The sequence below is a fragment of the Pan paniscus genome, chromosome 18 (assembly GCF_029289425.2).
Source record: "Pan paniscus chromosome 18, NHGRI_mPanPan1-v2.0_pri, whole genome shotgun sequence".
In the NCBI taxonomy this organism is placed as follows: domain Eukaryota; kingdom Metazoa; phylum Chordata; class Mammalia; order Primates; family Hominidae; genus Pan; species Pan paniscus.
This window is the reverse complement of record NC_073267.2, coordinates 15,126,816-15,142,541: the sequence shown is the minus strand read 5'-3', so window position 1 is coordinate 15,142,541 and position 15,726 is coordinate 15,126,816. Positions and strand designations below refer to the sequence as shown.

The following is a 15,726-nucleotide window of genomic DNA, read 5'->3' as shown; positions in this document are numbered from 1 at the left end:
CAAATACAAAATTTAGCTGGACATGGTGGCACGTGCCTGTAATCCCAGCTACTTGGGAGGCAAAGGCAGGAGCATTTCTTGAACCCTGGAGGCAGAGGTGCAGTGAGCCAAGATTGCGGCTTGGCAATCCAGCCTGAGTGGCAGAGTGAGACTCCATCTCAAAAAAATAAATAAATAAATAAAATAAAAAGACTTTCACAATTTCAGTTAGGAAACATTTTTATATTTGGAAGCAAGATTTGACTCTGTGGTAATGAGTTGACTGTATTTTGAGATGTAGGACATTTTAGAAAGTGCCTAAGTCCTGGCCAGGTGCAGTGGCTCACACCTGTAATCCCAATACTTTGGGAGGCCCAGGCGGGAGGATCACGAGGTCAGGACATCGAGACCATCCTGGCTAACATGGTGAAACCCCGTTTCTACTAAAAATACAAAAAATTAGCTGGGTGTGGTGGCGGGTGCCTATAGTCCCAGCTACTTGGGAAGCTGAGGCAGGAGAATGGCGTGAACCAGGGAGGTGGAGCTTGCAGTGAGCTGAGATCGCGCCACTGCACTCCAGCCTGGGCGACAGAGAGAGACTCTTGTCTCAAAAAAAAAAAAAAAAATAGAAAATACCTAAGTCCTAAAAAAAATTAATTTGAAGTCAAATCCACGTTTATGTGTTTAAGAGCAAGGGTAAGGAAACATTTAGCAGCTGAAACGTTATAAAATAAATGTCCTGTAAAGTCTCCATTGTAGTGATAATTATTTTGTAGTTAATAAAACTTAATTAGTAGCTGGATAGTTGCTTATAAAATACTTTGGGATTTAGCTGTCATTGACTCATCTACTGATACTATGTTTTTCTTTTCTTTAGGTATCCGAAAGGCATTCATGTTGAGACTTTAGAAACTGAAAAGGTAACCCCAAGAATTATCTAGGGCTAACATTAAACACATCCATTGTTACACTGTTAGGGGTTTCTTTTTTTTTTCTTTTTTTTTTTTTCCTCAGGGTCTTTCTCTGATTACCCAGGCTGGAGTGCAGTGGTTAGTCACAGCTCACTGCAGCCTTGACTTCCTGGGCTCAGGTGATCCTCCTACATCAGCCTCCCAAGCTGGGACTACAGGCTCGTGCCACCATGCTTGGCTAATTTTTTATATTTTTAGTAGAGACAGGGTTTCGCCCTGTTGCCCAGGCTAGTCTTGAACTCCTGGGCTCAAACAATTTGCCCGCCTCGGCCTCGCAGAGTGCTGGATTACAGGCCTGAGCCACCATGCTCAATCCTTAGTGTGCTGAAAGTCAGAATTTGTATCTTGTCTGTGCTTGTTATGAGCTAGGTAACCTAGGGTAAGTCATTTGACCTCTTTAAGCCTAATTTTCTTCTATACATTGGGACTGAGCATGATAATGGTGATCTATACTTTCTCATAGCCTTTTTATGGTGATACCGTGGGTAAGTGGAAGTGATGCCTTGTAAACTTGAAAGTATACAAATATTAGTTTGTATTCTTACTGTGGCAGAAAGCTATAATGGTACATGTGAAGAAATGGCTTCATGTTGCGTGGGCAGACAAAATTAAATTTTAGAATCTGGGTCGTAAGCATAGCTATTGTCCTGAGTACACAGGGTACACTGATAGAATTGTGATGGGAAGTGGGTGGCTAGTGGTGGGTTCCTTCTGCAGTTTTTCAATTTTATAATTTGTTGTTGCTGTTAAGTCAGGTATAAAATTAGAGATTAAATAAAGTAGAAAAATAATCTTGGTAGATAATTTATCTTTAGTGGACACAAAATATATATGAGAAAGAAAGTACTAGTTATCTGACACTTTGGCAGAAAATCCAGAGTTTTTTCTTATGGTAATACAACATATAACATATATGTAAGTTTTGTTAATGTTAATACAACATATACATTTTACTTTAAAACTCTTCAGAAATCGATGTTCAAATGCAATATAACTTTTTTAGTATTTGTCATAGGAAATGTCTTATTCTCACAGTCTGTTGATATTTTTAACTGATGTCTGTTGGGTTGAATTAGTAAACCGTAGGAAAATGTCATGGAAACACAGAGACAAAATTTGGTTTGTAATGCATCAGCTCAACTTATGTTGGCATTTCAAAGTATTTTCTATTGTATTTGGCTCATGAAAGACTACAGTGGCTGGGCATGGTGGCTCAGGCCTGTAATCCCAGCACTTTGGGAGGCTGAGATGAGCAGGTCATTTCAGCCCAGGAGTTTGAGACCAGCCTGGACAACATGGTGAAACTCTGTCTCTACTAAAAATATAAAAAGAAATTAGCCAGGCATAGTGGTACATGCCTGTAGTCCCAGCTACTTAGGAGGCTGAGGTGAGAGGATCATCTGAGCCCAGAAATTTGAGGCTGCAGTGAGCTGTGATCATGCCACTGCACTCCAGCCTGAGCAATGGGAGTGATAACCTGTCACACATACAAAAAAGTGTGCGGTTACAAAAATTACAACTTCTGGCTGGGTGTGGTGGCTCATGCCTGTAATCCCAGCACTTTGGGATGCCAAGGTGGGCAGATCACTTGAGGTCAGGAGTTTGAGACCAGCCTGGGCAACATGGTGAAACCCTGTCTCTACTACAAATACAAAAATTAGCTGGGCGTATTGGTGCGCACCTGTAATCTTGGCTACTCTGGAGGCTGAGGCAGGAGAGTCGCTTGAATCTGGGAGGCAGAGTTTGCAGTGAGCTGAGGTTGTGCCACTGCACTCCAGCTTGGGTGACAGAGTGAGACTGTCTCAAAAAAAAAATTCTAATGGCAGCAGAAATCTGAATTTTTTGGATTAAGTTGTCTCTAGAAAATTGTATATATCTGTGGCCAGGACCGTGGCTCACACCTGTAATCCCAGCACTTTGGGAGACTGAGGCGGGTGGATCACCTGAGATGGGGAGTTTGAGACCAGCCTGACCAACATGGAGAAACTCCGTCTCTACTAAAAATACAAAAATTAGCCGGGTGTGGTGGCACAAGCCTGTAATCCCAGCTACTCGGGAGGCTAAGGTAAGATAATCGCTTGAACCCAGGAGGCGGAGGTTGCAGTGAGCCGAGATCATGCCATTGCACTCCAGCCTGAGCAACAAGAGCGAAACTCTGTCTCAAAAAAAAAGAAAAAGAAAAGAAAATTGTATATCTGCTTTATGTCTTTTAGAAGGAGCGATATATAGTTATCAGCAAAGTAGATGAAGAAGAACGCAAAAGAAGAGAGCAGCAGAAACATGCCAAAGAACAGGTAATTGGGCTATGTTAATTCTTGGGGGGTGAGAAATGGCAACATAAATATTGATTTATTCCTGTCTATTTCAGATCATATGTTGGATTCAATTTAATGAATAGTTTTCTTTCATAGAACAATGGAATTGGCAGAAAAACCTGGACTAGAATAAGGGGAAGTTAGATTTAAGCATGAGACGTAGCTAGCAAAGTGAGTCTGACGTCACTGATGACCAGTGTCTACTTAAACCAGTCCTGAAGAAAGTACTCTTGATTCTCATTTAGCTTGTGTCACTGAGTGTCACTATCCTTTAATACTGCAACGTCTAACTTCATGTATAGTTACTAGTTTTCCTTAAACCAAGTTCAGAGCACATGATCTGACAGATGAGGATGACATGCTTAGGTTGTACTGTCGGAACATCACCCTGCTTGCTGTGTGAAGAATGGTTTCGAGTGAGTAAGACTGGAGGCAGGAGACTAGTTAAGCTGTGGAGTAACCTAGCTAGGAGATGTTGGTGACCTGGCGTAGGATAGTGAGTAGCAGTGTAGATGGAATCTGGAGATACTTGGAAGGTAGAATCCATGGAATTTATGACTGAATGTGGGTGGTGGAGGAGGAAGGGGGAAGGAGGAAGATGCTCATGCCAGACATTTGCACAACGGGGTAGACTGCACTCCATTCACTTGGAGGGGTTGGCTGGAGTGACATCGGTTGGGGGGAAAGGTGGAGGAGAGAGGAGTGGGTTTGCATGTGGATGAATGTCATGCTCATATGTACAGTAGGCAGGGTCACTCCTAATTGACTTAACCACAATGACCCACTTTGGGAGACAGCATATTACCTACACAGGGAAAGATTAGCAAGAGGTGCTGCCTGTGGTCCCTGTCCCACATACTAAAAAGGACAATGCAGAAACAAAAGGTGCCAGTTAGAGGCCAGGTGTGGTGGCTCATGACTGTAATCGCAGCACTACTTTAGGAGGCTGAGGTGGGAGGATCACTTTGAGCTCAGTAGTTTGAGACCAGCCTGAGCAACATAGCGAAACCCCATCTCTACAAAAAATACAAAAAAAATTATCCAGGTGTGGTGACGTGCGCCTGTAGTCCTAGCTACTTGGAAGGCTGATGCTGGAGAATTGCTTGACCCCGGGAGGTGGAGGTTGCAGTTGCAGTGAGTTGAGATTATGCCACTGTACTCCAGCTTGGGTGACAGAGTGAGACCTTGTCTTAAAAAAAAAAAAGATACGAGATGATTGCAGCATGTGTTTTGTGATGTGGCTTCACTGAGGAATGAGTTCTAGGCTGCAGCTCAGGGCTTTGATACTCTGCAGCTCTCTTCTGAGAGGGCGAGGCAGAGAGCCCCACACCTCCTCAGAACCCAGGAGGCAATGAGGAACTGTTTCATGACAGCCTCCCAGGAGTGACAGGGAAGGGGGTGGGAGCTGGCCTCATAGCAGCTCCTTAGAAGCCTCTGCCTCCCACCCTTCCCTCCTGATGTGTTGTGCCAAGATGCAGATGAGTCTGTGGCCAAGACGCAGATTAGCCTTTACCTGCATGGCCCGTTTTGATACATGCAAGGCCACCAGGGCACCATGGCATCCCCTAGAGTGGAAAAAGATGTTCCCCCAGAGTGGAAAAAGATGTTCCATTCTGGTTTTGACCTGATGAGGTTTCGAGTGTTTTTAGGACATGCAAGGGTGGATGTCCTCTCAGCAGGTTTGTCAGTGTTGAGCACAGGAGAGGGGTGAGGGCTAGGCATGATTGTTATTGGCAGAGAGACTGGGACTGGATCAGAGCAACTGCGGAGTACGTGAGGAATGAGAAGAGGACCTGGGGCTGAATCCTGAGGATCAACAGCATTTAAATGATAGGCAGAAGTCGACAAAATGTACCGGGAGATTATTGTGGTACACAGCCAAGGGAGGAGAGAAAAAGGGGCAGTCAGCAATGTCAGCTCCCATGTAGGGGTTAGTATTGAGACATGGCTGTTGGATTCAGCCCTGGCAGTAGTTTTTTTAAACTATAATTAAAGCAATTTTTCCCTATCTCTACTAAAAGTGCAAAAAAATTAGCCGGGCGGAGTGGCATGTGCCTGCATTCCCAGCTACTTGGGAGGCTGAGGCAGGAGAATCGCTTGAACCCGGGAGGCGGAGGTTGCAGTGAGCCGAGATCACGCCACTGCACTCCAGCCTGGACAACAGAGTGAGACTCTGTCTCAAAAACAAAAAACAAAACCAAAAAAGCAATTTTTGTTTTTGTTTGAAATGGAGCCTTCCTTGCAGTGACATGATCTCGGCTCACTGCAACCTCCGCCTCCTGAGTTCAAGCGATTCTCCTGCCTCAGCCTCGCGTGTAGCTGGGATTACAGGTGCACGCCACCGTGTCCGGCTAATTTTTGTATTTTTAGTAGAGACGGGGTTTCGCCATGTTGGCCAGGCAAGTCTTGAACTCTTGACCTCAGGTGATCTGCCTGCCTCAGCCTGCCAAAGTGCTGGGATTACCAGCGTGAGCTACCATGCCTGGCCCCCCCAAAAAAATTTTAATTGTGGTAAAATACACATAACAAAATTTATCATCTTAACTATTAAATGTATAGTTCAGTGACATCAAGTAGTTTAACATTGCTGTGCAATCATCACCACCATCCATCTCCAGAATTCTCTTCATCTTGCAAAACCGAAACTCTGTACTAATCAAGCAGCTCTCCATCTCCCACCCCTGAAACCTAGCCCCTGGCAACCACTATTCTACTTACTGTCATATGAATTTGGTCACTCTTGAGTACCTCATATAAGTACAGTATTTGTCCTCCTGTGACTGGCTTATTTCTCTTAGCATAGCAGCCTCAAGGTTCCCCATGTTATAGCATGTGTCAGAATTTCCTTCCTTTTTAAAGGCTGAATAATAATCCATTGTGTGGCTAGACCACATTTTGTTTATCCATTTGTTTGTGGACACCTGGGTTGCTTTTGACTATTGTGAATAATGCTCTTGTGAACTTAGGTATGCAAATACCTATTTGAGTCCCTGCTTTCAATTCTTTGGGGTATATACCCAGAAATGGAATTGCTGGGTAATATGGGAATTCTTTTTGGGATGAGCCTCCATACTGTTTTCCTTAGCTGCTGCACTGTTTAACGTTTTCATCAACGGCACACAGGTTCCAGTTTCTCTACATCCTTGCAAATACTTGTTAGTCTTGGGGTTAGTTTTTTGTTTGTTTGTTTGTTTTTTGAGATGGAGTTTCGCTCTTGTTGCCCAGGCTGGAGTGCGATGGTGCGATCTCGGCTTACTGCATGCAACCTCCGTCTCCCGGGTTCAAGCGATTCTCCTGCCTCAGCCTCTGGAATAGCTGGGATTACAGGCATGCACCACCACGTCCGGATAATTTTTTATTTTTAGTAGAGACAGGGTTTCACCATGTTGGTCAGGCTGGTCTCGAACTCCCAACCTCAAGTGATCCATCTGCCTCTGCCTCCCAAAGTGCTCGGATTACAGGCGTGAGCCACTTCACCTAGCCAGTGTTGGGGTTAGTTTTAAGGAGGTGAGCAATTTCAGTGAGCATGAAGCCAGAGGGCTGGGAACACCTGGGAGTTAAACTGGAGAAAGCAAGTTAGCTTTGATGAGACAAGTAGAAGGGGCAGTAGTCTGAGAGATCTTAGAGGAGGGGAGGGTTTTCAAGATAAGAGAGACACTGAGCCTCTTTCAACACTGCTGGAAAGAATATAGGAGAGAAGAAGGTGGGTGGGAGAATTTTGTAAAAATGTATTTTTCAAGGAAAAAAAATCAGGAATTATGAAAATACTTGATTTGATCAGTTAACTGCCAGATGGGTTTCCTCAGAATTGAATGTGTTACTGAGTTTAGCCTGCAGGTGGCAACTTTTTAAGTTACTGTTTTTAAGACACCTTGAAAGACTTGGAAATTTTAAATAAGTCGGTGAAGTGATGGATAAACCCTAAGCATTGTTCTTTTAGTAACTAATGAATACTTTTCCATTTGTTCATTCTACTTTCTAAAATAGAAGAAAAGTATGTACGTAGATCATTTTAGATGCAAATGTTTGGGAAGATAGGCGCAAAGCACAGGAAACTAAAGCTATCTAACTTGATACAAAATTTCAGTGTCTTTTTTTGGGGTAGTTTTTTAATTCATTCACATAAGGAATATGTATACATCAATAATACATATGTATATATTTTTTTAATTAGGAGGAGCTGAATGATGCTGTGGGATTTTCTAGAGTCATTCACGCCATTGCTAATTCGGTAAGTGAGCCAGACTTTTTAGCAAGATTGCAGAACATACTATTTCAGGTGAAGTATCTAATTATCATTGCAGATTAATCATTTCATCTCCTTTAGAATGTTTACCTAGAACATTCTAAGAAGTTAGAACTTCATCAAGATAGACTGTTGTTATAATGCACTTGGTGAGGCATAATTGCTAAATTATATTCAAATCAATTTTCAGAGAGCCTTGCTTGAAAAATGCATAGGAGGGTTACACTATGTTGTCCTTATATGGCTACATGGAAACCAAGAGTTATTTTCAAAACCAGTAAGAAGTCAAAAAAGAAAGTAAGGAATAAGGGGAGAAACAATCAGATATTTGACTGAAGGTGTTTTGTTCCCTAAGTAGAAGAATCTAGAGGGTAAAAATAATGATGTCTTTGTTTAGTGCTACATAAGTGTAATTGAATCTTATTCTTAATAATATTTGATACGTTTTAAAAAGATATTGGCCATTTGTGTAAATGTGCTAGGGGACTCTATGATAGATATGATGGGTGTTTTTCCTTGCTTTGTGAGGCCTTTCTGAAAACAGGCGGCCGGGCATAGTGGCTCATGTCTGTAATCCCAGCACTTCGGGAGGCCGATAAGGATGGATTGCTTGAGCTCAGGAGTTCGAGACCAGCCTGGGAAATATGGGGAAACCCCATCTCTACCAAAAATACAAAAATTAGCCAGGTGTGGTGGTATATGCCTGTGGTTCCAGCTACTTGGGAGGCTGAGGTGGGAGGATCGCTGGAGCTCGGGAAGTCAAGGCTGCAGTGAGCTGTGATCACGCCATTGCACCCCAGCCTGGGTGACAGACAGACCCTGTCTCCAAAAAAAAAAAAAAAAAAAAAAGAGGAGAAAGAAAACAGGCATCCACATCTTACATAGGTAAACTAGGTCATGCTGCTGGTTGTTCTAGACAGACAGCTTGCTTGGATGCTGAATTGCCTGTAGTCTAGGACATTCTCTTCTTTGAGCAGTTGGCCTGGGAGAAGGAATCATCTTATACCTTAGATGCTGAACTTTGCATCAGGGAAGCTTTAAGGCCATAGAAACCCTCTCAAGGTTTCATGCTGTCTCGCTGCCAGCTGCAGGCTTGTAAACACAGGGGCGCTGTAGGGAAGGCCCCTGCTGTCCTCATTCCGGGATAAACAGAGGTTTACAGAGCCTTGTAAAAGAAGAGGGTTGGCTCACGAGGACTTCTCTTGCTCAAGTAAGTGGGGCGATTAAAGTTGAATAGAAAGTTGGAAAGATCCGGAGAGAAACAATGCTGTGAGCCTCTTCAGCAGTGGCTGAGATTACAGGTATCCAGAAAAGCAGAGTTGAGTTTCTGGTTCCATTTGCTCATGTTGTGCACACCTAGCCAGCAGACTTCAGATAAGTGGTGGTTTTGATTGAGGCGGGCCCTAAAATTCAGAGATACTGAACATAAGTTGGTTTTGAGCTCTTTTGTAGCCGTCATGATAGTTCAGTCAGCTTTTCCAAGATTGGACATTTGTTTGTCTTATACATATTCGGATACCTTAGCTTGCTGTACCTGTTTTCTTTTCTCTGACATCTTTCTTCTACAGAATATTCATAACATGTTGCTGACCGTTGGTAGTCAACATCCCAAAGCATACTACAAAAAAGCCCTGTTTATTAGCGATCCGGACATTTAAAATTTTTGAGTCTTGAATGAAAGTTGACTAAAGTAAAATAAGATGCGTAAATCCCATACCTTAAATATATATATATATATTTTTTGAGCCGGAGTCTCGCTCTGTTGTCCTGCTGGAGTGCAGTGGCGCAATCCTGGCTCACCACAACCTCCGCCTCTCGGGTTCAAGCAAGTCTCCTGCCTCAGCCTCCCAAGTAGCTGGGATTACAGGTGCCTGCTACCACGCCTGGCTAATTTCTGTATTTTTAGTTGAGACGGGCTTTCACCATGTTGGCCAGGCTGGCCTTGAATTCCTGACCTCAAGTAATCTGCCTCCTTCAGCCTCCCAAGATACTGGGTTTACAGGTGTGAGCCACCATGCCCGGCTGTATAACTTGGATACTTTTGAATGGTATTGATGGTTGTTTTGTCAGAAGTCCGCCAGTTGGAATTTGTCTCACATTTTCTCATGACTGATTTGAGGATATATGGTTTGGCAAGAATACCACAGAAATGATGGTTCATGATGTCGATCAATTTTTTTTTTTTTTGAGATGGAGTCTTGCTTTGTCGCCCACGCTGGAGCGCGGTGGCGTGATCTTGGCGTACTGCAAGCTCCACCTCCTGGGTTCACGCCATTCTCCTGCCTCAGCCTCCTGAGTAGCTGGGACTACAGGCGCCTGCCACCACACCAGGCTAATTTTTTTGTATTTTTAGTAGAGACGGGGTTTCACCATGTTAGCCAGGATGGTCTCGGTCTCCTGACCTCGTGATCCGCCTGCCTTGGCCTCCCAAAATGCTGGGATTACAGGCATGAGCCACCATTCTCTGCCCATGATGTTGATCTTGATCGCTTGGTTAAGGTGGTGTTGGCTGGATTTGTGTTCTGTGAAATTAATTTTATAGTTAATAAGTTAACTATGTCATTAAATTATAGTTAAATTAACTATATAGTTTAACTTTATAGTTTATGAATATCTTGGGGGAGATACTTTGAAACCATGAAAATCCTGTTTTCCGTCAAACTTTGCCTACTAATATTATCGTCTATCAGCATATCTTGCCTGTAGCAGTTATTACTGTGGTATTCTAATGGCAAGTTTATATTTCCTTCGTCCTTTCTACATTTATTCTTGGAATTCTTCTATAAAGAAAAAAATGGGCTGGGCATGGTGGCTCACACCTGTAATCCCAGTACTTTGGGAGGCCAAGGGGGGCGGATCACTGGAGGTCGGGAGTTTGACACCAGCCTAACCAACATAGTGAAATCCCATCTCTAATGAAAATACAAAAATTAGCTGAGCGTGGTGGCACACACCTGTAATCCCAGCTACTTGGGAGGCTGAGGCAGGAGAATCGCTTGAACCTAGGAGGCGGAGGTTGCAGTAACCTGAGATCGCGCGATTGCACTGTAGCCTGGTGACAAAGTTGAGACCCTGTCTCAAAAAAAAAAGGGAAAGAAAAAAATGTCCTTTTCACCTGTTTATTTATGTATTTATTTAATTTTGAGACACAGTCTCTGTCTGTTCCCCAAGCTGGGAGTACACTGGCTCACTGTAGCCTCCACCTCCCAGGCTCAAGCGATCCTCCCTCCTCCTTAGCCTCCTGAGCAGCTGGGACTACAGGCATGCAGTACCACACGTGGATAATTTTATATATATATATTTTTTGTGGAGAAGGGGTCTTCCTATGTTGTCCAGGCTGGTCTTGAACTCTTAGGCTCAAGCAGTCTCCCGCGCCTCAGCCTCCCAAAGTATTTGGATTATAGGCACGAGCCACCACACCCAGCCCTTTCCCTTGTTTATTTAATGGTTTTTATGTATATGTATGGACTCAGGGATTTTTTTTAATTATTAGTATTAATAATAATACTAGATTATTATCTAGTATTTTTATTGTTTACTTTGTTGCTTAAATTGTACCACCTTTGGCCATTGGAGCTTCTTTGACTTGGCTCCTGTGCCCTCTGAACAAGCCCCCCATCCTTTTCTGAGCACTTCTTTGCTTTCTGGTATTCTTGTAGTTTCTCTGGCTCAGCTATGGAATGAAAGACTTCTCCATGGAGCTCTGGTTCCTCTTAATGGGGAATGATGTTTAGAAACCAAGATCTGGCCCTAGATTACTGCTTCTGGCCCTAGGTGATATTATTGCTTCTAAGTCCTCTCACTGGACAGAACTAAGAACCATATGTATGTAGACCTAGGCATGTACACACACAGCTATATTTCTGTGTCTCTCTGTATATGTATGTGTGTGTGGATCTATATAAATGTGTATGTAGCTGGTCATGGTGGCTCAACCCTGTAATCCCACACTTAGGGAGGTCAAGGCAGGAGGACTGCTTCAGGCTAGTAGTTCAAGACCAGCCTGGGCAACATGGGAGACCCCCTCTCTACAAAAAATGTAAAAATTGGCTGGGTGTGGTGGCTCGCTCCTGTAATCCCAGCACTTTGAGAGGCCAAGGCGGGCAGATCACGTGAGGTCAGGAGTTTGAGACCAGCCTAGCCAACATGGTAAAACCCCGTCTCTACTGAAAATCCAAAAATTAGCTGGTGTGGTGGTGCCACCTGTAATCCCAGCTACTCAGGAGGCTGAGGCAGGAGAATCTCTTGAACCTGGAAGGCAGAGGTTGCAGTGAGCTGAGATTATGCCACCGCACTCCAGCCTGGGCAACAGAGCAAGACTGCATTTCAAAAAAAAAAATTAAAAAATTAGCCAGGAGTGGTGGCACATGCCTGTGGTCCCAGCTGTAGGGGAGGCTGAGGTGGGAGGATTGCTTGAGCATGGGAGTTTGAGGCTGCATTGAGCCATGATGGTGCCATTGCACTACAGCCTGGGCAACAGAGCGAGACCCTGTCTCTAAATAAATGTGTGTGTGTTTGTGTGTGTGTGCACATGGGTGTATGCATGCCTTTATACTGATACCTCAGATTCCAGTACAATACCACGTGACTTATTTTTAGCTTCCTCTCTTTTCTTACTTGTGCCTTCTTTCTCAACAGTGAGAAATCCAGTTTCTATTACTTCCATTATGTTTATTTGTTTAAACCCGGTATACACATAAAGTAGCTTCAGAGATACTAACCCATACCTCGCGAGAAGTACATTTATTGATGAAATTGTAACATTTATGATTTATGTGCAATTCCTTTTGTTTTTAGCCTTACAGTATCTAGTCAAGATGCTCTTTTCCAAGTTAGTTTGTTTCTTCTTAACCTTCAGTGTGGTTATGGTAGTCATTTATAATACAGTTTGGTTCATTTCTTAGTGTTTGCATTCCATTTGGGGTTACCTACACATCTTTTCTGTGGTTTCAATCAATGCTCATTATTTTAGCATAGCATAGGTATTCAGAATGTACACCAATAATGAGCCAAAAGGACAGCTTCTCTGTTAGATTTGGGAGATTTTGTGTAGGATTATTTCAGATAATTAATGTGTAGTCCCATGAATCAAGCAGTGTTACACTGAAGGTCCTTTGGGTTATAGTAAAAGCTCCATCGTGGTAACCTGATTTTTTTTTTTTTTTTTTTTTCAAGACAGAGTCTGACTCTGTCGCCCAGGCTGGAGTGCAGTGGTGCGATCTCAGCTCACTGCAACCTCCGCCTCCTGGGTTCAAGCCATTCTTTTGCCTCAGCCTCCCGAGTTGCTGAGATTACAGGCATCTGCCACCACACCCAGCTAATTTTTTGTGTTTTTAGTAGATACAGGATTTTGCCATGCTGGGCAGGCTGTTCTCAAACTCCTGACCTCAGGTGATCCGCCTGCCTTGGCCTCTCAAAGTGCTGGGATTAACAGGTGTGAGTCACCACGCCCGGCCCCTGATGTTTTATGTTAAAAATGGTGTCACCTGGCTGGCTAAATCTAAATTTATGTTCCATTTTGGAAATTTAATTTTTATCAAAATGGACTAATTTGTTGCACATATAGCTTGAGACAGACACACCGCCCATTGCACGAAGAGGGCTGCCAGCACATATATTGTATTTCGGTTGGCTGAAAGGCAGTGACTTTTAATGGATATGTGTTTAAGAACATGCCCCATGAATTTTGACATAATGATATAGGAAATGCAATTCTGTTTAATATAGTTAGAAATTAGTTATTTTTACCTTTTAGCATTGGTATGAATGTATCTTTTAAAATAAGTGGGTTGTTTTAAAGGATGCAGCCCTAAAATTTGTGTTTAGTTTTTTCCCAAATTATTTGACAGTTTAAGGGAGTCAACGCTTTCAGATTTTACTTTTTTTTTTTTTTGAGACGGGGTCTCACTCTGTTGCCCAGGCTGGAGTGCAGTGGTGCAATCTTGGCTCAATGCAGCCTCTGCCTCCCGGGTTCCAGCGATTCTCCTGCCTCAGCCTCCTGGGTAGGTGGAGTTATAGGCATGCACCACCGCACCTGGCTAATTTTTCTATTTTTAGTAGAGATGGGATTTCGCCATGTTGGCCAGGCTGGTCTCGAACTACTGACCTCAGGTGGTCCACCCGCCTTGACCTCCCAAAGTGCTAGGATAACAGTTGTGAGCCACCGCGCCTGGCCCAGATTTTACTTTTAAAAAAACTTTTCAATCAAAATTTTACTACTTCTGATTCATGAGGGTGGCATAATTAATAAAAATTCAAGAAAAAGATCAGTGACATCAAAGTCATTTGCGCTTTCACTTTGCTTTCTGGATTTAACATTCCAAAATGGAGGAGGAATGAAGCCAGCCCAAATTAGCTTATTTGTACTTTTTTTTTTTTTTTTTTTTTAGTGTGGAAAGCGAGTTTAGTACAAAGTCCTCTTGGAATCTGAACTATACATTCTGAAACCCCAGTATAATTTCGAATGTAGAAGTCTTTTTTCTAACCTTGACTTTCTTTAGGGAAAACTTGTTATTGGACACAATATGCTCTTGGACGTCATGCACACAGTTCATCAGTTCTACTGCCCTCTGCCTGCGGTAAGTGACCTGTCGGTCTGTGTTTAATATTAGCAGGATTCTTTTTATCTGAAAAAATATTATTATGATGCTTTTAACTGAACTGTCCTCTACTTGGGTGCCATTTCCTTGTATGCAGCATGTTCTCAGAGAGAATCTTACGCACTCAGTTGCACATTTTTTTTTCCTTGAGATGTATTCTCACTCTGTTGCCCAGGAGTGCAGTGGTGCAATCTTGGCTTGCTGCAGCCTCCACCTCTTGGGTTCAAGCGAGTCTCCTGCCTCAGCCTCCTGAGTAGCTGGGATTACAGGCACCCGTCACCACGCCCAGCTACTTTTTGTATTTTTAGTAGATATGGGGTTTCACCATATTGGCTAGGTTGTTCTCGAACTCCTGACCTCGTGATCCGCCTGCCTTGGCCTCCCATAGTGCTGGGATTACAGGCCTGAGCTACCGCCCCTGGCCACAAGCTTTTTTATTAAGGGATCTTCAGTCACTGCCATTGCCAGAGGAAGATTAAACATTTGTTTCATCGTCTTAATGCCAGTGGTTTGCTCATTTAGTGCTGGGCAGGGATTCCCAGGCCACAGGTGTGGGCTGCTAGTTTGGTCCTGCTAAAATTAGACATAGCAGGGCCATTGAAGGTAAGTGGTGGCAGCTGAAGTGGGTCCAGTCCTACAGAATTCTTGATCGCCCTTGCTAGGCTGCTTCCCTTAGATTCTCTGCTGACCTCAGTAGTGCATTTTTCAGTCCTTGAGCCAAGTTGCCTTGGTTGACCAAAGCACAAGCTGCTTTGGTTCCTCTACTGGCTCTCCCTCTTCTGCTCCATACGGTGTGCGTGGCCTCACGTTACTTGTCCCTCGCCACTCTGTGCTCCACTCTTTTATTTCCTCTTCATCTTTTTTGTCTTTTAGTGATCTCACTCACTTCACAGCTTCAGCTGTAGACACCAACATCTTTATCCCCAGCTGTGGTCTCTCTTCAGATCCAGGTATACATTTCATGCTGGACTCCAGACATCCCTACCTGGATAGCCCCCAGACTAAGTGTTGTTTTGAATTGACGTGGCTCAAATGAGATATTTAACTTGTACTTCTTTTCTTTCTTACTGTCTCCAAACCACTTCTTTGTCCTCATCCCATTACTATAAGTGATTCCCAGTTACCAACCCTGTTTTTAGCATCAGTTTTGACTCTTGCTCTGTCTCCAGATCTGGTCATTTCCAAAATTCTGACGATTTTATCTCCATGCCCTCTCTCACATCTGGATTCTTTTGTTTTTTTTTTTGAGATGGAGTCTCACTCTTTCACCAGGCTGGAGTGCAGTGGCATGATCTTGGCTCCCTGCAACGTCCGCCTCCTGGGTTCAAGTGATTCTCCTGCCTCAGCCTCCCGAGTAGCTGGGACTACAGGTGCGTGCCACCATGCCCAGCTAGTTTTTTTGTATTTTTAGTAGAGACAGGGTTTCACTGTGTTGGCCATGATGGTGTCAATCTCCTGACCTCCTGATCTGCCCGCCTCAGCCTCCTAAAGTGCTGGGATTACAGGTGTGAGCCACTATGCCCAGCGGATTGTTTTTATTTTTGTTGCAAGCGGCCTTATTTCTCATCTTTGAGTTTAGCAAATTCCAGGCAGCATTTCCTGTCTCCCTTCAACCT

At 43.6% G+C, this 15,726-nt stretch overlaps 1 protein-coding gene across 2 annotated transcripts in view; it reads left to right on the top strand.

Moving 5' to 3' along the window:
• PARN (poly(A)-specific ribonuclease) overlaps positions 1-15,726 on the top strand; it is a 192,233-nt gene that overhangs the window by 21,836 nt on the left and 154,671 nt on the right. For both annotated transcript variants that reach the window (XM_003832684.4, XM_055100476.2), the window contains 4 exons: positions 857-899; positions 3,164-3,244; positions 7,440-7,496; positions 14,012-14,089. In XM_003832684.4, coding sequence (XP_003832732.1) covers positions 857-899; positions 3,164-3,244; positions 7,440-7,496; positions 14,012-14,089 — 259 coding nt within the window. The remainder of the gene's footprint in view (positions 1-856; positions 900-3,163; positions 3,245-7,439; positions 7,497-14,011; positions 14,090-15,726) is intronic.